The 20999-nt window shown below is 53.4% G+C and overlaps 1 protein-coding gene and 1 long non-coding RNA gene across 2 annotated transcripts in view; both read right to left on the bottom strand.

Moving 5' to 3' along the window:
- The window catches only part of NXN (nucleoredoxin), a 57073-nt gene extending 40086 nt beyond the window's left edge, over positions 1-16987 (bottom strand). The window contains exon 1 of the mRNA XM_035560921.2: positions 16577-16987. Coding sequence (XP_035416814.1) covers positions 16577-16894 — 318 coding nt within the window. The 5' untranslated portion in view covers positions 16895-16987. The remainder of the gene's footprint in view (positions 1-16576) is intronic.
- Positions 2595-5384, bottom strand: LOC126913538 (uncharacterized). The gene is made up of 2 exons (XR_007709044.1): positions 2867-5384; positions 2595-2772 (listed from the first exon to the last, which is right to left on the bottom strand). It is a non-coding gene; the product is annotated as an uncharacterized LOC126913538 (long non-coding RNA).
- Positions 16988-20999: the final 4012 nt, after the last annotated feature.

Here is a 20999-nt window from a genome sequence, read left to right as displayed (position 1 = left end):
TCAGCCTACAGCTCGCTTTTTAAAAAATAAATAGCGGTGAGTAGCGTGTTACATGTTTGACGTGCCACTTCCCGTGAGACCATCTGCAGCAGGAGCACACCAAACGTCTGTAAACCAGCCCTCGGACTGGGACCCAGGAAATAAAGGCACCAGTTGTGCAGGAAGGGCGACAAACCCCATGCGAACATGAACCCTGCGGCAGAAGCGCAGCAGGACGCCCATCTCCTTAACTATGACTTTACCCTTCCTGGCTTTCCACAACTCTCCTCGCTCTGGATCCCGTGCCATACAGGGCAGAGGTCCTACATACACAACTGGCCACTTCCATTTCCCTCACTGAGCTCTGCCCGTCCTGTACGAGCAGCGAGGGCAGGGGTGCCAAGGAAAAACACAGCCCATGATCCCATAATTAGAAACTGCTTTGTAACGCGTACAGGGGGCTGAATTAAGTTTGCAGAGGAATACTGTAAATTGGATGCACATTTCTTGTTCCATTTTACTGCCTTTTTTTTTTTTTTTTTGCCCTCCCCCTTATTTGGCTTTGGCTGCACTTCAGATTAAGCTCCTAATAAGGGCTGGAGTTGGACGGGGTTTTTCAGCCCATCAGATTGCAGCCTTCCAAGCCATTGAAATTAGATTCAAGCTGAACTTGAATTTTCAATAGTTTGGCCTAAAGGCAAGGGTGTTAACAACAGACCTGCCAACACCTTCTCTATGAGAAATGTCTGAAAACATGTCTGCACATCAAATACTGCTCAGGCTCTGGTAGACAAAAGCCACAAAGCTAACATCTCGAACCCACTGCTAACTTGCTCAGCCAGTTCTCCTGTCCGTACAGCCCAAACGTTTTCTCTGAAGAAGCAGAGGACCTCTATATTCTCTCTAGGAAAACTCTTCCCCACCGCCAACAGCACGAAGTCCTGCCGTAGTTTCATTATGACAAGGTAAGAGGGAATGAGGAGAGGTCAGGATATCCCAGCGGACGTGCAGGAGCAGACAGATCCACACCAGTTCACCCAGTGCAGGATCCTTCAATCACACACGTTGCTGAGATTGAAGCTATCCCACCAACACCCAACTGGAAGAGCCATCAGAAAACAGCACGTCCTGCAGCCAACTGCTCCTACAAGCAGCAGAAGCTAAGCGTAAGCTTTCTTTTCCTTGCTAAACACACTTCTCTTTTTTTAATCTACACTCTCGGATGGCATGAAAAGCCTAGCCCAAATCCTAAAACCAAGGCAAATGTGTCAGGAGTGGAACACGTCCCTAGTGTTAGATGAAGTGTGCGCCTTCAGATCTTGGCTTCCGTGGAGGAGGGCTTCCAGCAAGACCTCTGCCGGTATCCTGAGCAGGTTTTGTTTCATGTTTTTTAAATTACTGAAGTATGTTTTCTTGAGGACACGGAGGCTTTGACCTCCCTATTACCAAGATCTTTTCAAATTCACATTGCTGGTGTCGTGGGTCTGAAGAGCAGCCCCGGCCGGCTGCTCTCCCCAGCTCTGGAGGCAGCAGGGAAGCAGAGCACTCCTCTCGCTTTGATGATGAATGATAAAGAAAAGGAACGATGGTTTCTTGAACTGCATCCAAGGGAAAGTAACCCTGCTAGAGTGCCTGGCAGGGCATCAGCAGCAATGGAAATTTCAGCTTTCAAAGAACAGCAATAAGACTCCAAAAAGGGGGCGGGGAGACCCTGCAGGAGCTGAGGTGCCACTAATTCCACAGATTGTTTTACAGACCCCTGCTTCTCTCCCATGAAATTATATCCTCGGCAGGAAAACCATCTGGCTCCGAGCTCTTTTGGTAAGTGGAGCGTAAACAGCATGGAAAAGAGCTCATACCTGAGCGAAAACAAGGCTTGGATGGGATGCGCCAGGCTGGTCCTGGACAGGCAGGAGGCCGGAGGGAGGGCAGCCAGACCACCAGGACTTTGTTCCTTTCTTCCGATGGCTGCGGCAGGGGCTTTGCACCCCCCAAACAGGCAGAGCTCGTCCATCACAACAGGAGAGCGCTGGCTGGGATGGCACGGTGCGGCGCAAAGAAGAGCACGGCGACTCCTGCAAAAATGCCTGGACTTGATTAAATTTATTTTCTTAGTAACATTCGGTTCAGCAAGGTGAAAAAACCTGCTGTGCTCTTCAATAGCTCTTAACAGGGAAGGCTGGAGCGTGATCATTCATTCACACGAGAGCTGTGAGTGCAGGATGTGTTAGCTGAACAACGGGGTCTGTGCTGCAGCCGGCACTGGTCACGTTAATAGCGGTTTCTCTGTCAGTACGTGCTTCCACCGGTAACAACGAGGCACCGAAAAAATGCACGTAAACGGCAGTTCCCAACTTTGAAATCAGGAGCTGCCTGGCAGCTTTGCATAGCATGGCATGACCTCGATGAGAATTACGCACCGTTGCGTCTTCGCCCTGCTCGACACCCCTGGTTTGTATAGCTTGAAGCTCCGGACGAAGCAAACACTCTGAGTAATGAGAGAGGAAAACAGAACAAAAGCACAAGAGATGCGGCTGCCCAAGCTCGGGCGAGGCAGAGGCTGTCCTCTGCCACCTCCCCGGCAGTGTCTCATTCGCTCAGTTCCAGGAGTGTCATTTTCTTCATTTTCTTGTTCACAGAGCACGAGCCGTCAGCGTCGCTCCAGGAGCAGGGGCACGGGCAGCCACGGCTGTGAGCGCGCACCACCAGGAGCAATGATTCACATCGTGCTACCTCTTCAGCCTGGGCTTGTGCTTTTGCATAAAGCTGGTTTCTTCCCATGGCCAGCAAACCCTGGGAAGCACACACGGAGCAGCAAAGGCAAGGCACAATCTGTAACCGCGCTAATTGCTGGAATAATTACAAAGTGAAAGAGCAGGCTAAATACCAGAGGGCTGAGCATCCGCACAGAATCGCCTTCCTTCTCAGGAGCTGCCTCACACACACGACCTTCCTCACCACGAGCTGTAGCTGCTAAGCCATTTCCCTGGTTCTGAGCAGATGACAAAATAAATAAATAAATAAATAAATCAGTAATTCTTCTTTTCAATAGATTTGACCTTAGTTTCTCCTTAGTGCGGCAGGATGAAAAGCCATTCCTATTGAGCAATTGAGTTTTTCCTGCAACAGACATGAGCGGGCATGTTCTGAGCATTGAGGATTTCAAACTCAATTAAGTAAAATAACAAATGCTGCACCTAAGGGTTTCCCAGCCCCCAGGAGGAAACGCTTTATACATACCCAGATTTTTCCTAACTTCACCACCGCATGCCTGAGACGCGGATTGAGGGATGAATCACGTTTTCAGATTCTTCACTACAAAGCTCAAAGAAACCCTGAATGTCCTAACCTCCACCTGTGCCACCAAGCAGCAGTTCGACTGCGTCATGCTGGGCTCTCCTGCCTTGCTCCGTGTCACTCGGCGTCCGTCTGTCCTGGAGGCGTGCGGCTGGGGGAAGGATTGGCTCTGGATAACCCACGATGGCCATCAGGAGTTGCTTTGTTTGCTGTGTCACTTCCCAACAGCAGTAAAGGGGGAGGATGTTGTGCCACATGTTGCAGGGGGTCCCACGGAGCCCCAGCTGGGCTGCTCCCCGCCTGCACAGCACCAACACCCCCAAAAATAAGCAGCTTTACCCCAAGGGCGGCCTCTCCTTGTGTGTTTGTGCATACATGGCCCAGCACAACAGCCCCGAGCCCCAGGTGGGCCCGCAAGCTGCGCCCAGGGGTGTTAATTCAGTAATTAGAGGGATGGCCACAGACAGAGGTGGCGTTCGGTGGCCTCTCATCCTATCAAGTTTTATCCTAGCAAGGCTTTCACGCCAGCCGCGCCGCTTTTTCAGCTGTGAAGCCTGCAGTAAATCCTCACGGAGACCAACATCAAAAAGAGGACGCTGGACGGGGCCCAGAGCAGGGCGGCCGGTCAGGCAGCCCGAGCCAAAAGGCACGGCTCACAGGGCATTTTATTCTTCAACAGACTAAAATCTGGATCACTTCTGCAATTCAAAGTCAAGCTGCCTGGAGCACGGCGCCTTCCCAGCCAAGGCAGCGCTGCTGCTGGTCCTGTCCTGTCCCCGTCCCTCTGCTCACCTTGCCCCTGGGGACAAGGCTCCTCCTGTCACCACGCTTCCACCCCGAGAGACACCGGCAGGGATTTGTCCGCAGGGAAAGGCAGGGACACCCACGTCCCCTTCTGTTTTACAACCTGGCAATTAACTGGCTCGAAAACTGCCTCTCTAGGCATAAAACCCGTCCTGGGAGCAACTGGGGCAGCAGACGCCGCTGCACGCACAGCTCAAGCCATAAACACCTCGTGCCAAACGGGGCCCTGGGTGCTCCCGTCACACAAAATCATTGAACTTACGGCCAGGAGGCGTGAGAGTGACTGTCAAGAAAGCACTGCAATGGAGGTGGCCGACAAGGCTCTAAGGACAAGCGTGTCATGAGGGGAGGAAAAACTGCTCATCAGCAGCCCTTAGCTTTTTCCATTCCTTTAAAAAAAATAAAAAGGAATCAAAGCTACGCCATACGTTAGCGCTTAAGCAGTCCCTGCCCTCAATTTCCAGCCACCCGTACCACTCTCTGGAACCCCCTACTCATTAAATGTATTTCTGTGCATCTCCACCAAAACCAGAGACCCAAATGTCAGTAACCTTGGTGGCAGGCACCCAGCAGCTCTGCCCCATCGCAGGAATAAAACCTATTTGTGCATACTCGCACCGTGAAAGCCAGGCAGCAAATCTTCCTATGAAAAACTTCCCATGCTTTCAGATTAGCAGATCAAGCTCAAGGCATTAAGACCTTTCCCGTTACGTGTCTGTGAAATCCAGCTCTGAGGACACAAAACCGGGTCTTTTCTAACCCTGGAACGAAGCGATTTTGGGAGCGTGCAGCGCAGTGGCGGGGGGCAGGCTGGGCTCACGGCGCACGGGGCTGGGAAGTCACGGCGGGGCTGGAAAAGCCGCCGGCACCCGGCAGGGGCGAGGAGGCTGCTGCTCTGCTTCCCTTCCCTCCAGACAACAGGCACAGCAGCTTAATTTGAGCTCCAAATAAAAGCGTGGAAAACAAACTCTCAGGACGGTGCTCTGGCCATACCTGCCAGACGAGCAGCGTCGCATTTGTTTAAGATGGGGCTTTTCCTTCGTGCACAGCGGAGGCACGACGCTGCTCCACACCAGCGATCGCCCGTGCTGCTGGCAGCCTGCACCCAGAGCAGCCACTGCAGGCTCCCCGGGCCGCCCCCCCAGCACCAAGCCCCTCTCCTTCCTACCTGCCAGGCCAAGGCAACGCCATCAGCACTTCCCTAGCACGATTTGCAAAGCTCCCCGAGCACGGAGATGACGGGGAAGAGGTGGTTATGAGCAGCTGGTAATGGAGCAGCAATGCTGTCTCTGTGCTACCGCCGCGAAGCAGAATTAGAGAGGGAGCAGCCTGCAAAATAAACGTGGGGAGTCATCAGCTTAGGATGCAATCAGCGTAACTCCTCGCCCTGTTAAACACTAGCTATCAGTTGATAAAGCAGCGCATTCCTGGACGCTGAGCGCCCAGGCAGTACTTGTACGGCAGGATTTGTAACCTGGTGCCCTTCAACCCGCCCTAAAAGCACCAGAGCGGCATCCAGAAAAACCTGAAGAAAAAAAACTCCAACATCAAGAAGACTCCTAAAGCGCCGGGGATCTGCCGTCTCACCTGATCACCGGAGCCGTCCAGCTGGTGGAGGCTGAAATAAGGGCTGCGGGAAAGCCACGTGCAAACCACCAAATAATTCAGTGCTCAGGCGGGCACGAGGGCACAGGGGCCAGCAGGATCGCCCAGCGCCCACATCCCCTCGACGAGAGGCCACGAGCGGATGCCTAGCTCCAAATAAAACAGCACAACCCACACACAAAATGCCCCATGCACACCTCCAGCCTAGCACGCCATCTTAACTAGCAACGGGCAGGAGGGGATGGAACTGAAATCACTGGCAGCCCTACCAAAATCACTATTCCCCTCTTTTTTGGGAAGGGTCACGCTAGTCCTTCTGAACCATCACAGAGGGCAGGGGAGAGCCAACGTCAGTTCAGACTCACCCGTTTGGATCTTGCCGTTTCGGCTCCCCATCCTTCCCAACGGGTGCGAAAGGTCTCCAGCTTTTCTCTGGAGACTTCGCCCTTACGCGGGGCCTTTCAGCGGAGGATCTCGGAGCACCTTACAACCATTTAATTAAAGCTTACGGCCCGGCCCTGCCAGGGAGGCCCGGGAACAGCCTCCGGCTCACACGGCAGCTCAGCGGCACAAGCAGCTCTTTCTTCTGCGCTGCCGTGACACCCAGCTCAACCGCGAGTGGGACCCCGCAGAGCTGGTGAATATGGCCCGAGCAGCACGCAGCCTTTGGCAGGACGGAGCAGGGGTCTCTGGGGGCAGGAGGGGAGATAGGGACCAGAGGGGGACAGCACCCAGACCCAGGAAGGGCACAGAAAAGCAACCAGAGTGCAGGGGAGAGGAAGGCAGAGCCGCAGCAGCGAGATGGGGGCTTGTGCTGGAGCGACGGCTGGTCCGGTTAAATTTGTGCCCCTTCGTCATTTAAATACCAGACATTTCCCCAGCACAGCATCACCAGGGACCTGTCCAGCCACCTAACAGCCCTGGAAAGCAGGTAAAATGGAAAACCACACTTTTTTTTTCCCCCTGCTTACCTATGGGGTGAGACTTTTGCTTGTTGACATAAATCCGTTTAAACAAAAGTAGGTTCAGACATCTGCCTGCGTACAGTGTCAGCTGCAAGAAATGAGCTAACATCCAGATGCAGTGGCATGTCAGGATTAGCCCGGGCTGGGGCACGAACGCTTCCATGTATGGAAAAATATTGGAGCACTGAAACCATAAGCTTGGAGCAGAGCAAAGTGAGAGGCCCTGTCAATGAAGCTGTGGGCTCAGGTTTAGAGGATTTAGCAGCTCAGATCTGCCACGAGATCCTCAGCACGTATTACCATAAATTTCACACTTTTTCCAGAAGGGACTCCCCTAGCAGTGCGGCGAGGGGGAGATCCTAAACCCGTTTGTTTGCTCTGGAAGCGGGGCTCACACCGCTGGGTGCAATTACCGCTCCCCGCGCGGGGCACGGGCTCGGGCGGTGATGGAGCAGCTCTGGCAGCTCGCGCTCGGGCGCCTACAAGGCGGCTGCTCGTACCTGCCTGCCCACCCGTCTCTGCAAGGGGGCAACGTCCTCTTCAGCTGGTCCGGCACGAATCGAGAGGGCTCATTTGTCAGCACGCTGAGTTCCTGCTCGTGAAGTAAGGGCTATGACTTCATCTCGCCAGTGGAAGTCTCTCGGGAACGACGGAGAAGTAGGATGTCTCCCTCCGGCTCGCTCGCACAGTTGCGATTAGTTCCAGTTGTGTCCTAGTCTCTCCCGCGAACATTACCTAATTCTCACCCAGATTCCTAAATCCTTGCACTGAAACGTGAAACAAGGCTCCTTTCTCAGCTCCCTCCCTTCTGGGGCTGCTGCTGGATCCCGCTGTCACCGCCGTGTCACCCCGAGCCAGCCCGGCCACCACACCTGGGCACCCCAGGATGCCACCAGCTTTTTTTTTTTTTTTTTTTTCTTTTCCCTTTAATGCCTTGGGCACAAACTAAAAATCTGGTAACTCTTGGCAAATTAATTTTAAATAGGGACCTTTGCACCGTTTCTCCGTTACCGTATTTGAAAGTCAGGTTTGATGTAGCCGCAGTCGTAAAGCCGGACAAAACGTTCCCAGAGGACTCCGGAGCCTCTCCCCCTGGCCGGGCGGGTCTGCTCACCCCTCCGCTCCGCTCCCAACCTTCACGGGTGCAAAGCACACAGCGCAGCCTCACAAACCACCCTGTCGCTACACTGCTTTGCCTGGCCTGGGAAATCTGTCTCTGCTTTTGCCCCAGGCGGCACAGGAGGACTCCCGGCGCCGGTCACCCCGCTGCATTCCTCATCCCAAGCACTCCGCCGGTTCTGAGCGAGCTCTGCGAGGTTCGCTGCGCCCCGAGTTTGCTTTCCTGCGATTCCAGCGAGCAGGCTCCCGTCCTCGCTCTCCTACGGGGCTGGCAGCACAGCTCGTGGTCCCCACGGCTCCTTAGGGGCACACTTGGGGCTTCGCTCTGCGGACCAGCTTCTCCCCGACGCTGTCTCCACCGCTCGCCGTCCCGGCGCAGGCAGCAGGAGCATCCTGGGGGCTCTCCCGTCTTTGTTTTGCGAGCAGAGGGGCTCGCTGTGCTCCGGGCAGGGGGCTGATCCCGCTGCAGCATGTCAGCCGATGCCCTGACGCGACAGCAGCAGTCCGTCAGTCAGTCAGGCTAAATAAAGCCCGCAAATTCTTTGCATATTAATTGTCGGTTTCGATTGTTCACGGTGTTGAAAGACGGACGTGAGAATATGCAGAAAACATTCCTGCATCTGTTTAGTTCCACCCTTTCATGAATTCGGCGCGCTCTGAGCCCAATCAACACGACGCTGCGTTTTCTTTGGAAAACTTACGACGATGATCTGATGAGCCATCGTGCAGCGGGACGCACGCACAAGGCGCCCGTGTTGTAATCTGAAATACTTGCACAAATTCTCTAGTGGGAAAGAGAATTCAACGTATTTATGTCTTTTTGCTTACTCATCACCTCCTCGTTTCACTGCCAGCTTCTCCACCGGCCTTATCTTTACTTCGGGACCTTCGGATTTAACCCGCAGTTGTATTTTTTGGCTGTGTAACTTTAGCAGTGGGACCCAGCACGAGAAGGAAGCCGCACCGAGCAGAAGAAGGGACGGCAGCGCCCCGAGCACAGCTCACCACGATGCCGCCACGCGGGGAGCTCAGCCCCCCTGAAGCCAGGCTGCCCACGCACAGCCGGGGGGACAGAGCCCTCCTGCCCCCCTGAAAGGGGATCCCAGAAAGGGGACGATGCTGGGCTGCGGGCACTAGTCTGGAATTTATCCGGATTCGGCACAGGTTTCGTGCACGGCTTTTCCGGATTGTTAATCTCCCCGTGCCTTTTGTTCACGTCGCCTGTTCAAATTACAGGCTCATCGAGGTAGGAGTCCTGCCTGCAGCAGCACGGGTTTGACTTTTGCAGCCTTGGACAGGTCCCCGAAGCGTCTGCGACTGCAGCTGCTCGCCTGTGAAATACATGGCTGTAATGAAGCGCGTCCCAGAGCGGGGCTGCGCGACGTCGCCGGGATTCGAACGCATCAGCCATCCCCTGCCGAAAGTTCAAACAAAAGCCCAACGCGGCGGCGTTAAGGCATAAAGATCAGAAGGGAGGGGAGGAAACGAGAGGAAATTACTGTATACAAAGCACAAGTCACAAGGAAGCCAAACACCCTCACGATGTTTGCGGTGCTCTTCCCTTCCCGACTGTCAGCGCACGGCGGTGGCACTATCACGAAGCGACCTGCCTGGAGAACGCACCGAATACCTCGTGTGTTACACCACGACGTGTTACGGAGCTGGCTTAAAGGATACGTACAGCTAGAAAGCCGCGATTATTCAGTATTCAAGCCAGCCTGAAAGCTCAGGAGTCAGCTTGTTATTTGCTGAAAGCAGGGGGCCTGAAATTATCCGTGAATAGTTCAAAGCCGCAGTTAATTCAACATCTCTCCTTTTAAAAGGACAAAAATCACAGATTCCTGGAGCGTGTAAGCTTCTTAAAAATGACAAACTACTAACTGTCAAATCAAAGCAGCAAACAGAAATCCACATGGCTGATAAGACACACAGTTGCATTTTAAAGAGTAATTAAATATCACTTCGGAATATTTTGCTTGGAACTTGTTTCCCTGATAAAAAAATGGGAGGGGAAGGAGAAAGAGGAGGAGGAGGAAGCAACCCATGTGCACCAAGGAGCCTTTTGCAAGGTAAATGCTCAGGCAAATGCTGCCCGGCCTCATTTCTTCAGCCCAGGGCAGCCCCTGGCACCCCTTGATGCTGCCTGGAGCCCTGCAGCCCAACTCCAACAGCTCGCCCCGTCCACCCTGCCCTGTCCCCGCGTGGGGCAAGGGTGAGCAGCAGCCTGGGCTGATCCCCCCCCGAAGTATCTTTTGACTTTGCCGAGATTAAAACCATAACCCAACTTGTATGCTGGGAACGTTGCTGAAAAAACAGGAATGCAAAACACAGAAGAAGTGAAACCTTATCCCAGGCAGCATTAGCTGACCTCGCCGTGCGCCACTTTGAAACATTAAAAGCGCGTCCATGAGAAGGGATCAGAAACCTCCAGAAAATCCCTCCACCCTCTCAGAAACTGTAACATTTCACACAAACTGCCCCAGGACTAAGAAGCGCCTACAGACAGCTAGAGGTGATGGCACAAAAGGCTTGTTTCGAGTCCTGGAAAAGGAGACGGCTTCGTGCGTTTCAAACCCCAGCGGTATCAAACTGCTCCAAAAATCTGGAGCGGGCTGAGTCACGACCCAAGGCCTAGGGCAGCTTTTTTGGGCAGGACCTGCAGAGGCCAGCTCCCGAGCCAGCTGCACGGCAGAGCAGTCAGAGCTCCTGCTGCTTCCCCCTGCCGTAAAGCCGGGAGGACGCGAACAAAGCACGGGCCTGATCCAGATACCCCCGAGGTCTACGGAAAGACGTCCAAGGGCTTTCAGAGCAGGGCCTCGAATAGCTGCAATTATCAGCCGAAGGACGCAATAAACAACCCGGCAGATGACACACCAGCGAGACACGCAGAACATTAATTTTCCCCCGGGGAAAGCGCTCAGGCGGGCGGCGTTTGGGATGTACGGGGAAATCCAGCCTCCGAGGACGTCGGCGACGTTATTGCAGGACCTGGATTTTACACCCGGACTTGGGGTCTGCTCATCCTGGGATTCCAGTGCAAGACTGGGGGCTTTGCACAGGAGGCGGCTGTTAACTGCACGGAGGGTCACTGCAGAGCTGTACGAAATACGCTCAGAAATCATCTGGAAAAGCGTCATCAACACAGGTTAGAGAATGTTTTGGCTTTGGTGCTGTCCTCATAAAGTGCAAATACCGCGTAGCTATTCCTCGGCCATATTTAAAGCTCTCTGCTGCGCCTCTCCAGCATCGCCCTGTATTTTGCACCTTCTTTTGTGAAAGAGTTACACGCTCAGCTTGCAGAAGAATGCATTGCTGGGGAGGAACTGCGCTGCGTGCTGTAAAGAAGAAAGTTGCTGTGCTTCGTTCTGCAACCTGAGAGTAACAAACGAAACGTCAGCCGGGCATTTTTCAAGGGACGTTTTCATTTCAACATCTGGATTAAGATGCCACAATGAAAAACAGCACGCAGGCTCCCCTTCGCTGCTTTCAGAGATCTCCCATTCTTCTGTTTCAGAACCAGTGAGTTTCAAAGCAAACAAAGAATCAGTTGGTGCTGCTAATGCCTCGCTCCTTACTCAATAGCCTGATGTCATGAGAAGACCAGATTTTTCAAATGTGCATCTCCTCGAGCCAAAGATTTCATATACATTCCCACCCCAAAAACACCAAGTCAGGAATACAGCTGAAAGTGATTACCTCGATATTTTTATGTGATGAAACTCAAAAACTGCCTCGACTGCCTTACAAAATCCTCTGTCAGACAAACCCCCCATCTGTGCTGACCGCCTGCCTCCCAGGCCTCAGCAGAAGGCGACTGCAAGAAGAAAACTTACGAGTCCCTGAAAATCTGGGTGTAACCTCACCTGTAACCAAGGGTTCGAGCCCTCCTCCCCCCAGTAGTTAATACCATCTAATTTAATGGTGTTTCCACCTCCTCCCCACCATTTCTTGCACAGACCTGGCCCCCACCTGCTCACCCAGCAGAGCTGCAACGCCGGCATCCTGCTGCACACCTGCAGCACCTCACCCATCCGTCTGGGGTGTCCTACTAGCAAAGCTCCTACACCTGATGGTCTTTTTAAGCAGAGAGAAAAAGCCTTTTTCTTGAAAGGACAGCGGGCTGAAAGCATGATTTAAAAAAAAAAAAAGGGTCTTTGTTGTAGAAATCTTAACAAGAGGTCGGTCACATTTCACCACCCTAAGACCAACCTTTTAGCTGCAGCGATGAAGACAACGTGCCCCCAACTCACAAGAGGTTCTTCTACCCACGCCCAGCTCAGATCACCCATCGCCTTTGTCAAGCAACTGAAGCAACACCGCCAAAGCTAAGAACACGCTCCTCTCCCTCTCCGTAGGGTGAGACGGAGCAGCCGTTTTCCTCGCACACAGAGAAAGACCACATGCCCCTCTGTCACTGAGCTCAGCAAGAGACACGTTTTGTATTAGTACGGGAGATGATACCCAGACCAGGATACGCAAATCCAGCTTTAGGATAAAGGAAAACCACTCTCTCCCAAGCAAAACATATTTACCAGCATGAGCAAAGAGAGATCTTACAACTGTTTTCAGAGACTTCACTGAGTAATCACAGAAATGTAATAAACGTGTTCTGCATTCGCTTAAAACCAGAAGAGAACTATTTCGGCTCCAGTGGAAACAGTTTGGCCTTCCCAGGAAGCATCTGGGCAGCGTTCAAGCAGATGCATAAATGCAGTGGAAAGAAAACAGAGACTGCAAGGCGAAGCACACAGCGCTGCGCACGAGAGCGGCCACACCAAGAAAGAGGAGTTAGGAAAATGGGGATTAAAAAGAACGAGGAAGGTGACTGAGCCATGTAACAGGTAGAAACAAAAGCAAGGGCAAATAAACAGCAGCAGCAGATAAACTGCTGCTCTCTCAACGCAGATCCTTTCCTCCTCCAGTGCAGGGACCCTTCCTGCACCCTTCCGTATGCAAGGATGCGTGCCAGCACCTTCTCAACCCAGAAAGCGGCCAGTTTCTTAGCGGAAAGCACCCAGATGGCACATAGCACCGCAGCCAGCAGGGACAGCACGCTCCTGCGCAAGGCTCCGCGCCACCAACGCTCCAACAGCCCCCAAACGCCCCCCATGGGCTGAGCACCCGGGAGCCGGGGGATGCTGGTGCTCCCGTGGATGGGGCACACGGGGCACGTAGGCAGCTGGGGCTGTTGACATTGCCGAGCTCCTCAGTGCCTTGGGCAGCCGTCAGGAATTAATGCCGTCATTAAAGCAACCCTCCAAAACTTGAGCAGCTGTTCGTGCAAGCGGCTAACGACAGGGTGATGTTAAACCAAAACCCCAACTAAAACAAAAGGGACGGCTCCACATCTCTCTCTCGTGCTCCGCTCAGCAACTCCAGGCTCTATCGGGAGACAAATCAATTACCAACAGCTGCGTATAGCTCCCCAAACCCCGGCCTGAACGCCTTAATTGAGGGATGTGTACCAAAAGTTGAAGGCCTCCAATCTCATTTGGTAATGGTTTTGTTCTTGAAAAAAAAAAAACACAAATAATAGGGCTGTCTGTGGCTCAGACAGAGGCACAGCGCCATCCTCCTCGTTAATCAAAGGCCTTCCCCACGTCCAGATGTTTGCTGACTTCTCTGGCTCTTTTATTACTGGTTTGGAGACGGAAATCTCTGCTAAAGTTACCCAAATTTAACCGGTTGCTGCAGGACGCACGGACCGCTACGCCCTCGGCCCTGCAACCTGGCATTCCTGAGCTCCCGAGGAATTCCGTGAGGGCGGCTGCTTTCCTAGGACAGCCCACGCTACTCGCACCAATATCCACGGGAGTAAGAGGTTATTTTACTTTCAGGACTGTGGGAATTTTACTGCAAGCCCAGAAAGGAGGCTGGTTTTTCAAACCTAGCAACGTTCAGTGCCTGGGCTTTGGAAAAGGGAGAAAATTGAAAAAAATAATAACATGGAGTGCACCAGGGAAAGGTGATGGGTACACTGATAAATATTTCAGTAGTCTGACAAGCAGGAAACTGTAATAGCTGTATTATTCAGTAATTCTGGGCAACAAAACTGATGCTACAGCCAATACGGGACAGTAAGTCATCACCCCCCAAAGCTTTCACAACCTCAGACCAACTAACGAGCCCGCAGCGGTCACTGCTGGCTGCAGGGACCTCCGGAGGTCTTCCAGCCGCAGTCACCAACACGAAACAGCCGCGGCTTCGCCCGGCCAAGCTCCGAGGACGAGAGCCCACAGCCTCTCCGGGCCGAGGCTGCAAGCTCAGCTCAGTTCCCTGCCTGATTTTCCCACGTCTCTCCCTCCCTTTTACCCCTCTTCTGTATCTACACGATGCTTTTCTTCCAGTAAATCTGTAATTCTCTGGGGCTTGTCTCACATCGGGTTTAAGAATAGCTTTTAGAGCAAAAGAGCCATAACTCAAAAGGACTGTCTACATTTTTCTAATGCTTTTGTTTTAAACAAATTAAGCCTGCAAGGTACCGAACATATGCTAGACATCCCCAGCTCTTGCTGGCATGTAGCTGAAAAATAGAAAGTTTGTGCTTTTCTGGAGAGTCAGGTCATTAGCCCGACTATTTAAAAACCAGACTATTATACAAGGAAACTTCTATCTGCCTGAACTACAGATTATAAATCTCCTGTTTAGAAATCTGATATCCCGACATAATTGCCCTTATAACTTACAAATAGGTTCTCTGTTATCCATAGATTAAGCTTCCACAAAAGCCACATCACATCTGCTTAGTTTTGAAAATATACAGCACTAGCTTCAATTACTTTACACTCTGCACAAAAATAATCCTGAATTTAACTCAGGGTTTCTTGAAATAAGAATTTAAGACCCTATAATCTTTTTATTTCATGTTTTCTCGCAATCTAATAGATGGAAGTATTGGCCAGAACGTAAAATTAATGCCACCTTCCACTCCAACCACTTCCCAACAATTTAATTATGTTACAGTGGAATTTTTAAAGCAAATACGGCGAAGCAAAAAGCCCCACCACCTAAATAATCTGAAATGTTCTGCAGGGAAATGGCCAGCTACTAATTGGAACCACAATCTTTTCATGCCCCTGTAGTAAGAGGTTTGGGTTTTAAAGGCACCGGCATTAAAACCTAATTCCTCTGAGGGACAAAGCAACTCGCCGTGTTAAGCAAACTGACCACAGCCTGTGCTCACGGCTCCCACTGAGACGCGCCTTGGGTTCAAGGGGGGAAGCTGGGGGTCTTCAGCAGCAGCACCCAGGTGCGTCAAGCTGGACATGAGGAACCTGAGGCTTAGTGACAAGAATGACAGCAAACAAGCCAAAATCACACCACCTACACTTCTCAGAAGAGAGGACATCCAACAACGAGCCCAGATGACAGAGAACGTTTCCAAAGATGACTCCGGTGCCTAACGCGCCGCGCCGATGCAGACAGCGGAGGGCTCGGGGTCCTGGTCAGGAAGGAGAAGCCTCGTCCACCCCAGCAGAGCCCACGTTTGAGAGGGTTGCCCCCCGGGCTCCCGAGGCATGGGATTTAAGCCCAGCTCCAGGCGAAGGGCTGGGGGCGAGCCCACCTCCTCCAGGGCTGAGCAAGCGCCCGCTTGGCCGCCGCCAGCGGCTGACAAAGAGAGAGGACTTCGCTCGCCGCGCAGCCCAGCAGCACCCGCGGCTTTCAAACAGCCAGCTGCAATTACGCTCCAGAAAGATGTTTAGAAATGACACTGTGGGGCTCCATCTTTTTAATTATTGCTCAACAGCTTTCAGAGAAGATTACGTTTGTAAAGACTTTTTTTTTTTTTTCCCTTAAACTACCAACACTGAGAACTCGCTGAATCTGAAAACCTGGTCTTTGCCCTTCCGTCCCTTGCAGCCTTGGATCTCAGGGTTTTACAGAGCTCTTTTTGTCTGGTATTTTTCAGTGTCTCAGATGAAACTCTTTAGATTAAGGACTGTAACATGTAGTACACCAAAAATATCAGCTGTTAAATAAATACGAAAAAAGAACAGCACCAATTCAGCCAGCTGCTTTGCCAGGAACTCCCAAACTGGCTCCAGTCCTCTTTTAGATCACCAAATGTCCCCTTACAGCTGACGGAAACCACAGACCCCATCAATGCTGTCCCCAAATCCTTGCCAACATCCCAAAGGTCCCCTGGGGACGCTGCCTGGCGCTCCCAGCGCCGAGCTGCCCCGCGTCCCTCGGCCGGGCAGAGCCACCCGCCAGGTCCAGCCCGTAGCACAAAGCTTACGTCTCGAGGAGCAAACTGCATGGAAGCCAGACGGCTACGAGCACCACACGCTCACATCGCTTACAAAAGACCCACTTTTACCTAAGAACCGGGTTCCACACCCAGCAGACGCCCCGTTCTTCGAGGGGCCAGCCAAGGCCGGGGCACGGCCAACACCCGCCGGCCCCAGCCACGGCCTCGCGGTCCCACCGCGGGCTGTCCTCGGCCCCGGGCTCGCTCCCCTTCCCTCACATCCGTGACTCAAGAAACCGTCCTCAGCAGCTCCCCTAAGTCCGATTTCAGCCTCAGCATCCCATATGAGCGTGGCGAAACCCAACAGCGACGAACGGCACAACCCCAGCCACCCGCTCGTGCCCACCCTCCGCCCCCAGCCCGCTGCCCCGGCCGTGCCCAGGCCCCTGGGGGAGCACAGGAACTTTCTGGAAGGCTCCGAGCCCGCAGCCCCACCGCTCCCCCCTTTCATCCCCCCGGGACAAAGCCCGGCACGACCCACCCGGGGCCGCCCCCCCCCCCCCCCGACCACCACCACCACCGGAGCTCCCCGCTCGCAGCCCCGTTGCGGTCTCACCTTGCGGTGCTTGTCGGCGAAGGGCAGCGCCAGCCAGGGCATGGCCCGCACGGCTTCCTGCCACTGCTGCTGCTCCTGCTCCGCCGACACGAAGACGATCTCGAGGCGCTGAGCTCCGGCCGCCGCCGCCTCCCCCCTGAAGCGCCCGTAGAAGGCGGCCAGGCTGGCGCCGAGCTGCGCGCAGGGGCCGCTGAGGCTGCAGCCGAAGTAGAGCCCCACCAGCGAGACCCCGCGGGCCGCCAGCGCCGCCACCGCCACCTCCTCCCCGTCGGCGGCCACCAGCACCTCGCCCAGCACCTCCGACAGGGCGCCCGCCATCCCGCTCCGAGCCCTCCTTCTCCTTCTTCCCCCCCGCAGCCAGCGCCGGCCGAGCCGAGCCCCGCTCTGCGCCGCGCCCGGCCCGCCCGGCCCGCCAGGGGGCGCTGCCGTGAGGCGCGGCCTCCGCCCGCCCCCGCCGCCTCCGCCGCCGCCGCTCCGGGGCCCGGCCCGGCCTCCCCGGGGCCCGTGAGGGGAAGCCGGGGTGGGGCGGGGGGGGTTGAGGCGGATGCGCCCTGACTCGCCTCACGGGGTCTGGACGGTCTCAGACAGTTCCTGTCACGGGCCCGCTGGCCTCTCGGCTGTCCCCTTGGGTCGCTGCCCGAGGCTCGGCCGAGGGGGAAAGCGCTCTTTGTTCGCAAAATTGCGGGGCAAGGTCTTGTTTAGCCCGGTCGACGGGCGGACCCCAAAACCCGAAAGCGGATCCGGAGGTGTAAACACGAGGAAATGTGGCTGCGTTGAATCACGCCGTCTGGCTGGCTGCGGTACGGGGAGGAAATAAAGCGTAAACGGGGACATGCAAAGCAGGCTTGAAAACGTATCTCCTCTTCATAACCAGAGCCTGCAACCTGCGAGCAGGCAGAATGCAGGGCAGCAAGGTCACCAGCAGCCCTACACCCATGTCACTGCTCTGAGCCCGAGCCACACACTTTCGAGCGGCCGCCCTGCGAGGCCACGGCCAGCACCAGCCTCCAGGGGCCTGAATCCAAGACTTCAGCTTCAGAGCATCCACACACACATGTCTCCAAACGCACAGAGCTCCCCTGGTGCCGCGCAAGCACACTTTGGTGAGGAAAGTGTGCTTGTGCAGGTCAGCCCCCTGCTCCCGGACTGCTTTCCTAGGAGAGCCCCCAAACAACAGCCCTACATCTTGCTGGCTACTGTAAAAGACGCTTATCTTTATAACCCTTCCTTACTTGGCTTTTCACTTGGCTTCTTGTTATTGCTGCTTTCAATTGTATTTAAAATTGTTGTATAGCATCCAGAGCCATTAGGGGATGCTTTACAAATACAATTAATTATCATTATTATTATTACAGCATTACAATCTCTCTTTTCCTTTGCCAAGACCTGCTCCCTAGAGGTGGTTCAAAGCAAGAGGAGTTTTGTCTTGTTTTTATTTGTCCTGCCTTATCTGCTTTAATTAAGCATTTGGGCTCATTAGGGCAAGGAATCTGTTTTTTAAGTCGGTGGCCCTGAGCTCAACAAACCTATGTGGCAATATAAATATTCTGCTGTAAAAATGATATTTATAGCTGCAGTCAACTAAAAATGACCTCTTTTTTAGTGAACCAAGCAGAAATAAGATGCCCTGAAACACAGAACGAGAAAAAGTGAGGGAGCAGCTGGACCTGTCCAAGCAGCATCCCCAAGGTGAGGCTGCCCAAAATGGGGTGAACCTGTGTGAATTCTGGTAGGTTCGGCTGCGAGTGGCCATCAGCTCATGCACAGACCCCGCAGCATCACCCTGAGGGGCCAGAATTAAAGAGGCACAAAGACAGTGAGGGGCTTTCACCCAACAGTTTATTGTCTGCAAAGCGATATTGCCAATCTGCTTTTTTCTACTATTCATTTTTAGAGCCACCGCTTTTAAAACTGCACCGCCCGCATACCGTACCTTTCTCTAAAGTATTTGGCAAATATTTTGCCAAACTATTTGGCAAATAGCATTTGGCAAATATTTCTACTGGCCTTGTTGTTGGTTTCCCCACAATCGATGTTTATTGGGGTCTTTTCCACAAGAAAGGAAATGCTGAACAAGTGGTCCGAAGGAGGGTGAAACCGATGAGTCCCAAAGTGTCAAACAAAGAAGAGAAACCCTGGGAAAAAAAAAAAAAGGATTTCATCCCCGGCTCCCTCCTGCTCATCTCTGCTCTGCATGGAAGCGAGGAAAGCTCGGCGTGTTGGAGGTTCCCGAGCCTCAAGTGACACCTACCGGCAGCGGGGCTCGGGCTCCTGCGGCCCCGGCGGGCGAGGGGCAGCCGGTGCCAGCCGCTGCCCGGTCCCCGGTATCCCGGTGGGGCAGGAGGGATGCAGGTTGGGCTGCGGGAGGTGCAAGCCCAGCTCAGCTCACGCTTCCTGTCTCAATCGGAGAAGCTCTTCACGCTTTATGGCTTCTGCCCAAAGTCGGTGATGCGAGGGCGTGGTGGTAGATGCTCATCAGCCCGAGAAAATTAAGCCCATGGCATTAAAAAAAAACAAAAAAAAAAAAAAAGAAAGGTGTGCTCAGGGTGTTTCCTTTAGCAGCAGTAGCCTGATTAACCTAAAACCATAGGTTAAAGAAGCCACCAAAGAAAACTCCTGTCCACCAGCAGCCTGGTTATCGTGGGAAGGGCTCCAGCGGGGTTCCCAGCACGCGGGTGGCAGCAGCACGCGGCGGTGGGTGCACGGCGGTGCCAAGGCAGGAGGACTCGTGGGTGCCAGCGGGACTCTGGATTTCTCATTGCTTTTGTGAGGCAACTGCCTTTTGGAGAACTTCCATCCATTGTGAACAGCAGCTTCCAGCCTCTCTGTAACCCTTCTTACAGAGGCATGTCTGCACTGGCGATATGGGACAACAGGGTGAGCAGTTCTTTTCTTGTGACCCCAGAAATACAACCTGCCCGATACCCTCTTGAACATGAGAAGGCTGATTGCATTAGAGATCAGGTGAGCATCCTGAGCTGCAACAGGATGTTCCTGCCATCCCCCCTTCTTTTCTACTCCTTCAATCCTCTTTCTTATTGATATCTCTCCTCTGAGATCAGAGGACGCAGCTACAGGGCACAGCTCTGATCACGTGCTCCCAAGGTATGGCACTTAAAAACTGATTTCATTGCAAAAGGCTCCTTAGTTTTTAATTTAGCTGTGTTCTGAACTCCAGATGACACAGGGAGGAGTGGATTTTCCACGGTATCTGGACATTAGCCAGTAGCCAAGTCTTTTAAAAGAAAGGGGGGGGGCTCTTCAAACAGTTGAGCATTTGACACAAATCCATTGTGTTCTGAGATTTTTCTTATTTGGTAGCTCTTAATCTTAATGGTTCCAGACACGGTACATTTGTGAGGTTTATTTTAGTAACGTGATGTTGGCTGTATTTCAAAATACGGACATATATATCTAGAGAAACCCCTGGGTAGCCATCCTGCTGGAAATCTGCAGAGAAAGGGCCTGATTCTGCTCTCCTGACGATGTGTGCAATTGCAACCCTTCTCCCTTCAGCTGCATTCTTCTGGATTTACATCAGCATTGCTGGGAACGCCACGGGGGCCCAGCTGTTGAAACCAGCTCCAACAGGGCAGGCCATCTGTGTGCTCCAGACGGTTCGTAGCCAGTCACACATTAACTCCTTTAAACAGGTCTGTGCTGAGGTACCGGGCTTCCTCAGCACGGCTTCACGTTGTCTGGAGGTCTACACTGAGCGAGTTCAACGATGTTACACCCCGAAGGAATTTGACCCTTCAAATTCTTCCAGCCGGTGTTGCAACAGAGTTAACATCCGGATTGCTGGGGGCAGCTGGGGTCAAGGCTAGCCCTACCTTTGACCCTGCCCATCTGTATGGGGCTCTGGCAGAAGAGCCCTGCTGAACCTTGCGGGGCAGCCGGCAATGTCCTTGTGCCCGTGATGGAAAGGGAAGGAGCAAATGTGCCAGCACGAGGCTCAGCTTGCACAGCCCCCCGTCCTCTCCTGCCGGCAGTGGGACAGCACGGTCCCAACCCGGAGATGTCCCTGACCCTGCTCATCACACCCAGTCTGCTTCCCAGCAAGATCAGGATCCACATGTGACCATGAAAACAGAACAACTCTTCTGAAAATAAATACTTTATTTCAAACAGCAGCAGCAAAACACAAGAAGTGTGTGTGTGTGCGTGTGTGTGTCCATCCGTCCGTCCATCGCAGACCCTCTATACACGTTTCGCTCTGCAGGGACTAGCCCAGGACCTGGCTCCTGGGGCTGGAAGGTATCATTCCCCCCCCTAAGCCTGAAACAAAAGAGTTTTATTCCTCTCATAGTCCTTTTCCCCAGGTTTCTGCCTGGTTCTCTCCCTCCTCCTTGCCAGCCCTGGGTCTTGATCTCAGCAGGGTCACCAGCAAACTTCAAAGTGACTCACACTTGTGCTGTTTGTT

This window comes from Cygnus atratus, chromosome 20 (assembly GCF_013377495.2).
Source record: "Cygnus atratus isolate AKBS03 ecotype Queensland, Australia chromosome 20, CAtr_DNAZoo_HiC_assembly, whole genome shotgun sequence".
NCBI lineage: Eukaryota > Metazoa > Chordata > Aves > Anseriformes > Anatidae > Cygnus > Cygnus atratus.
Note: the sequence above shows the minus strand (reverse complement) of the source record. Positions and strands in the feature narration are given on the sequence as shown.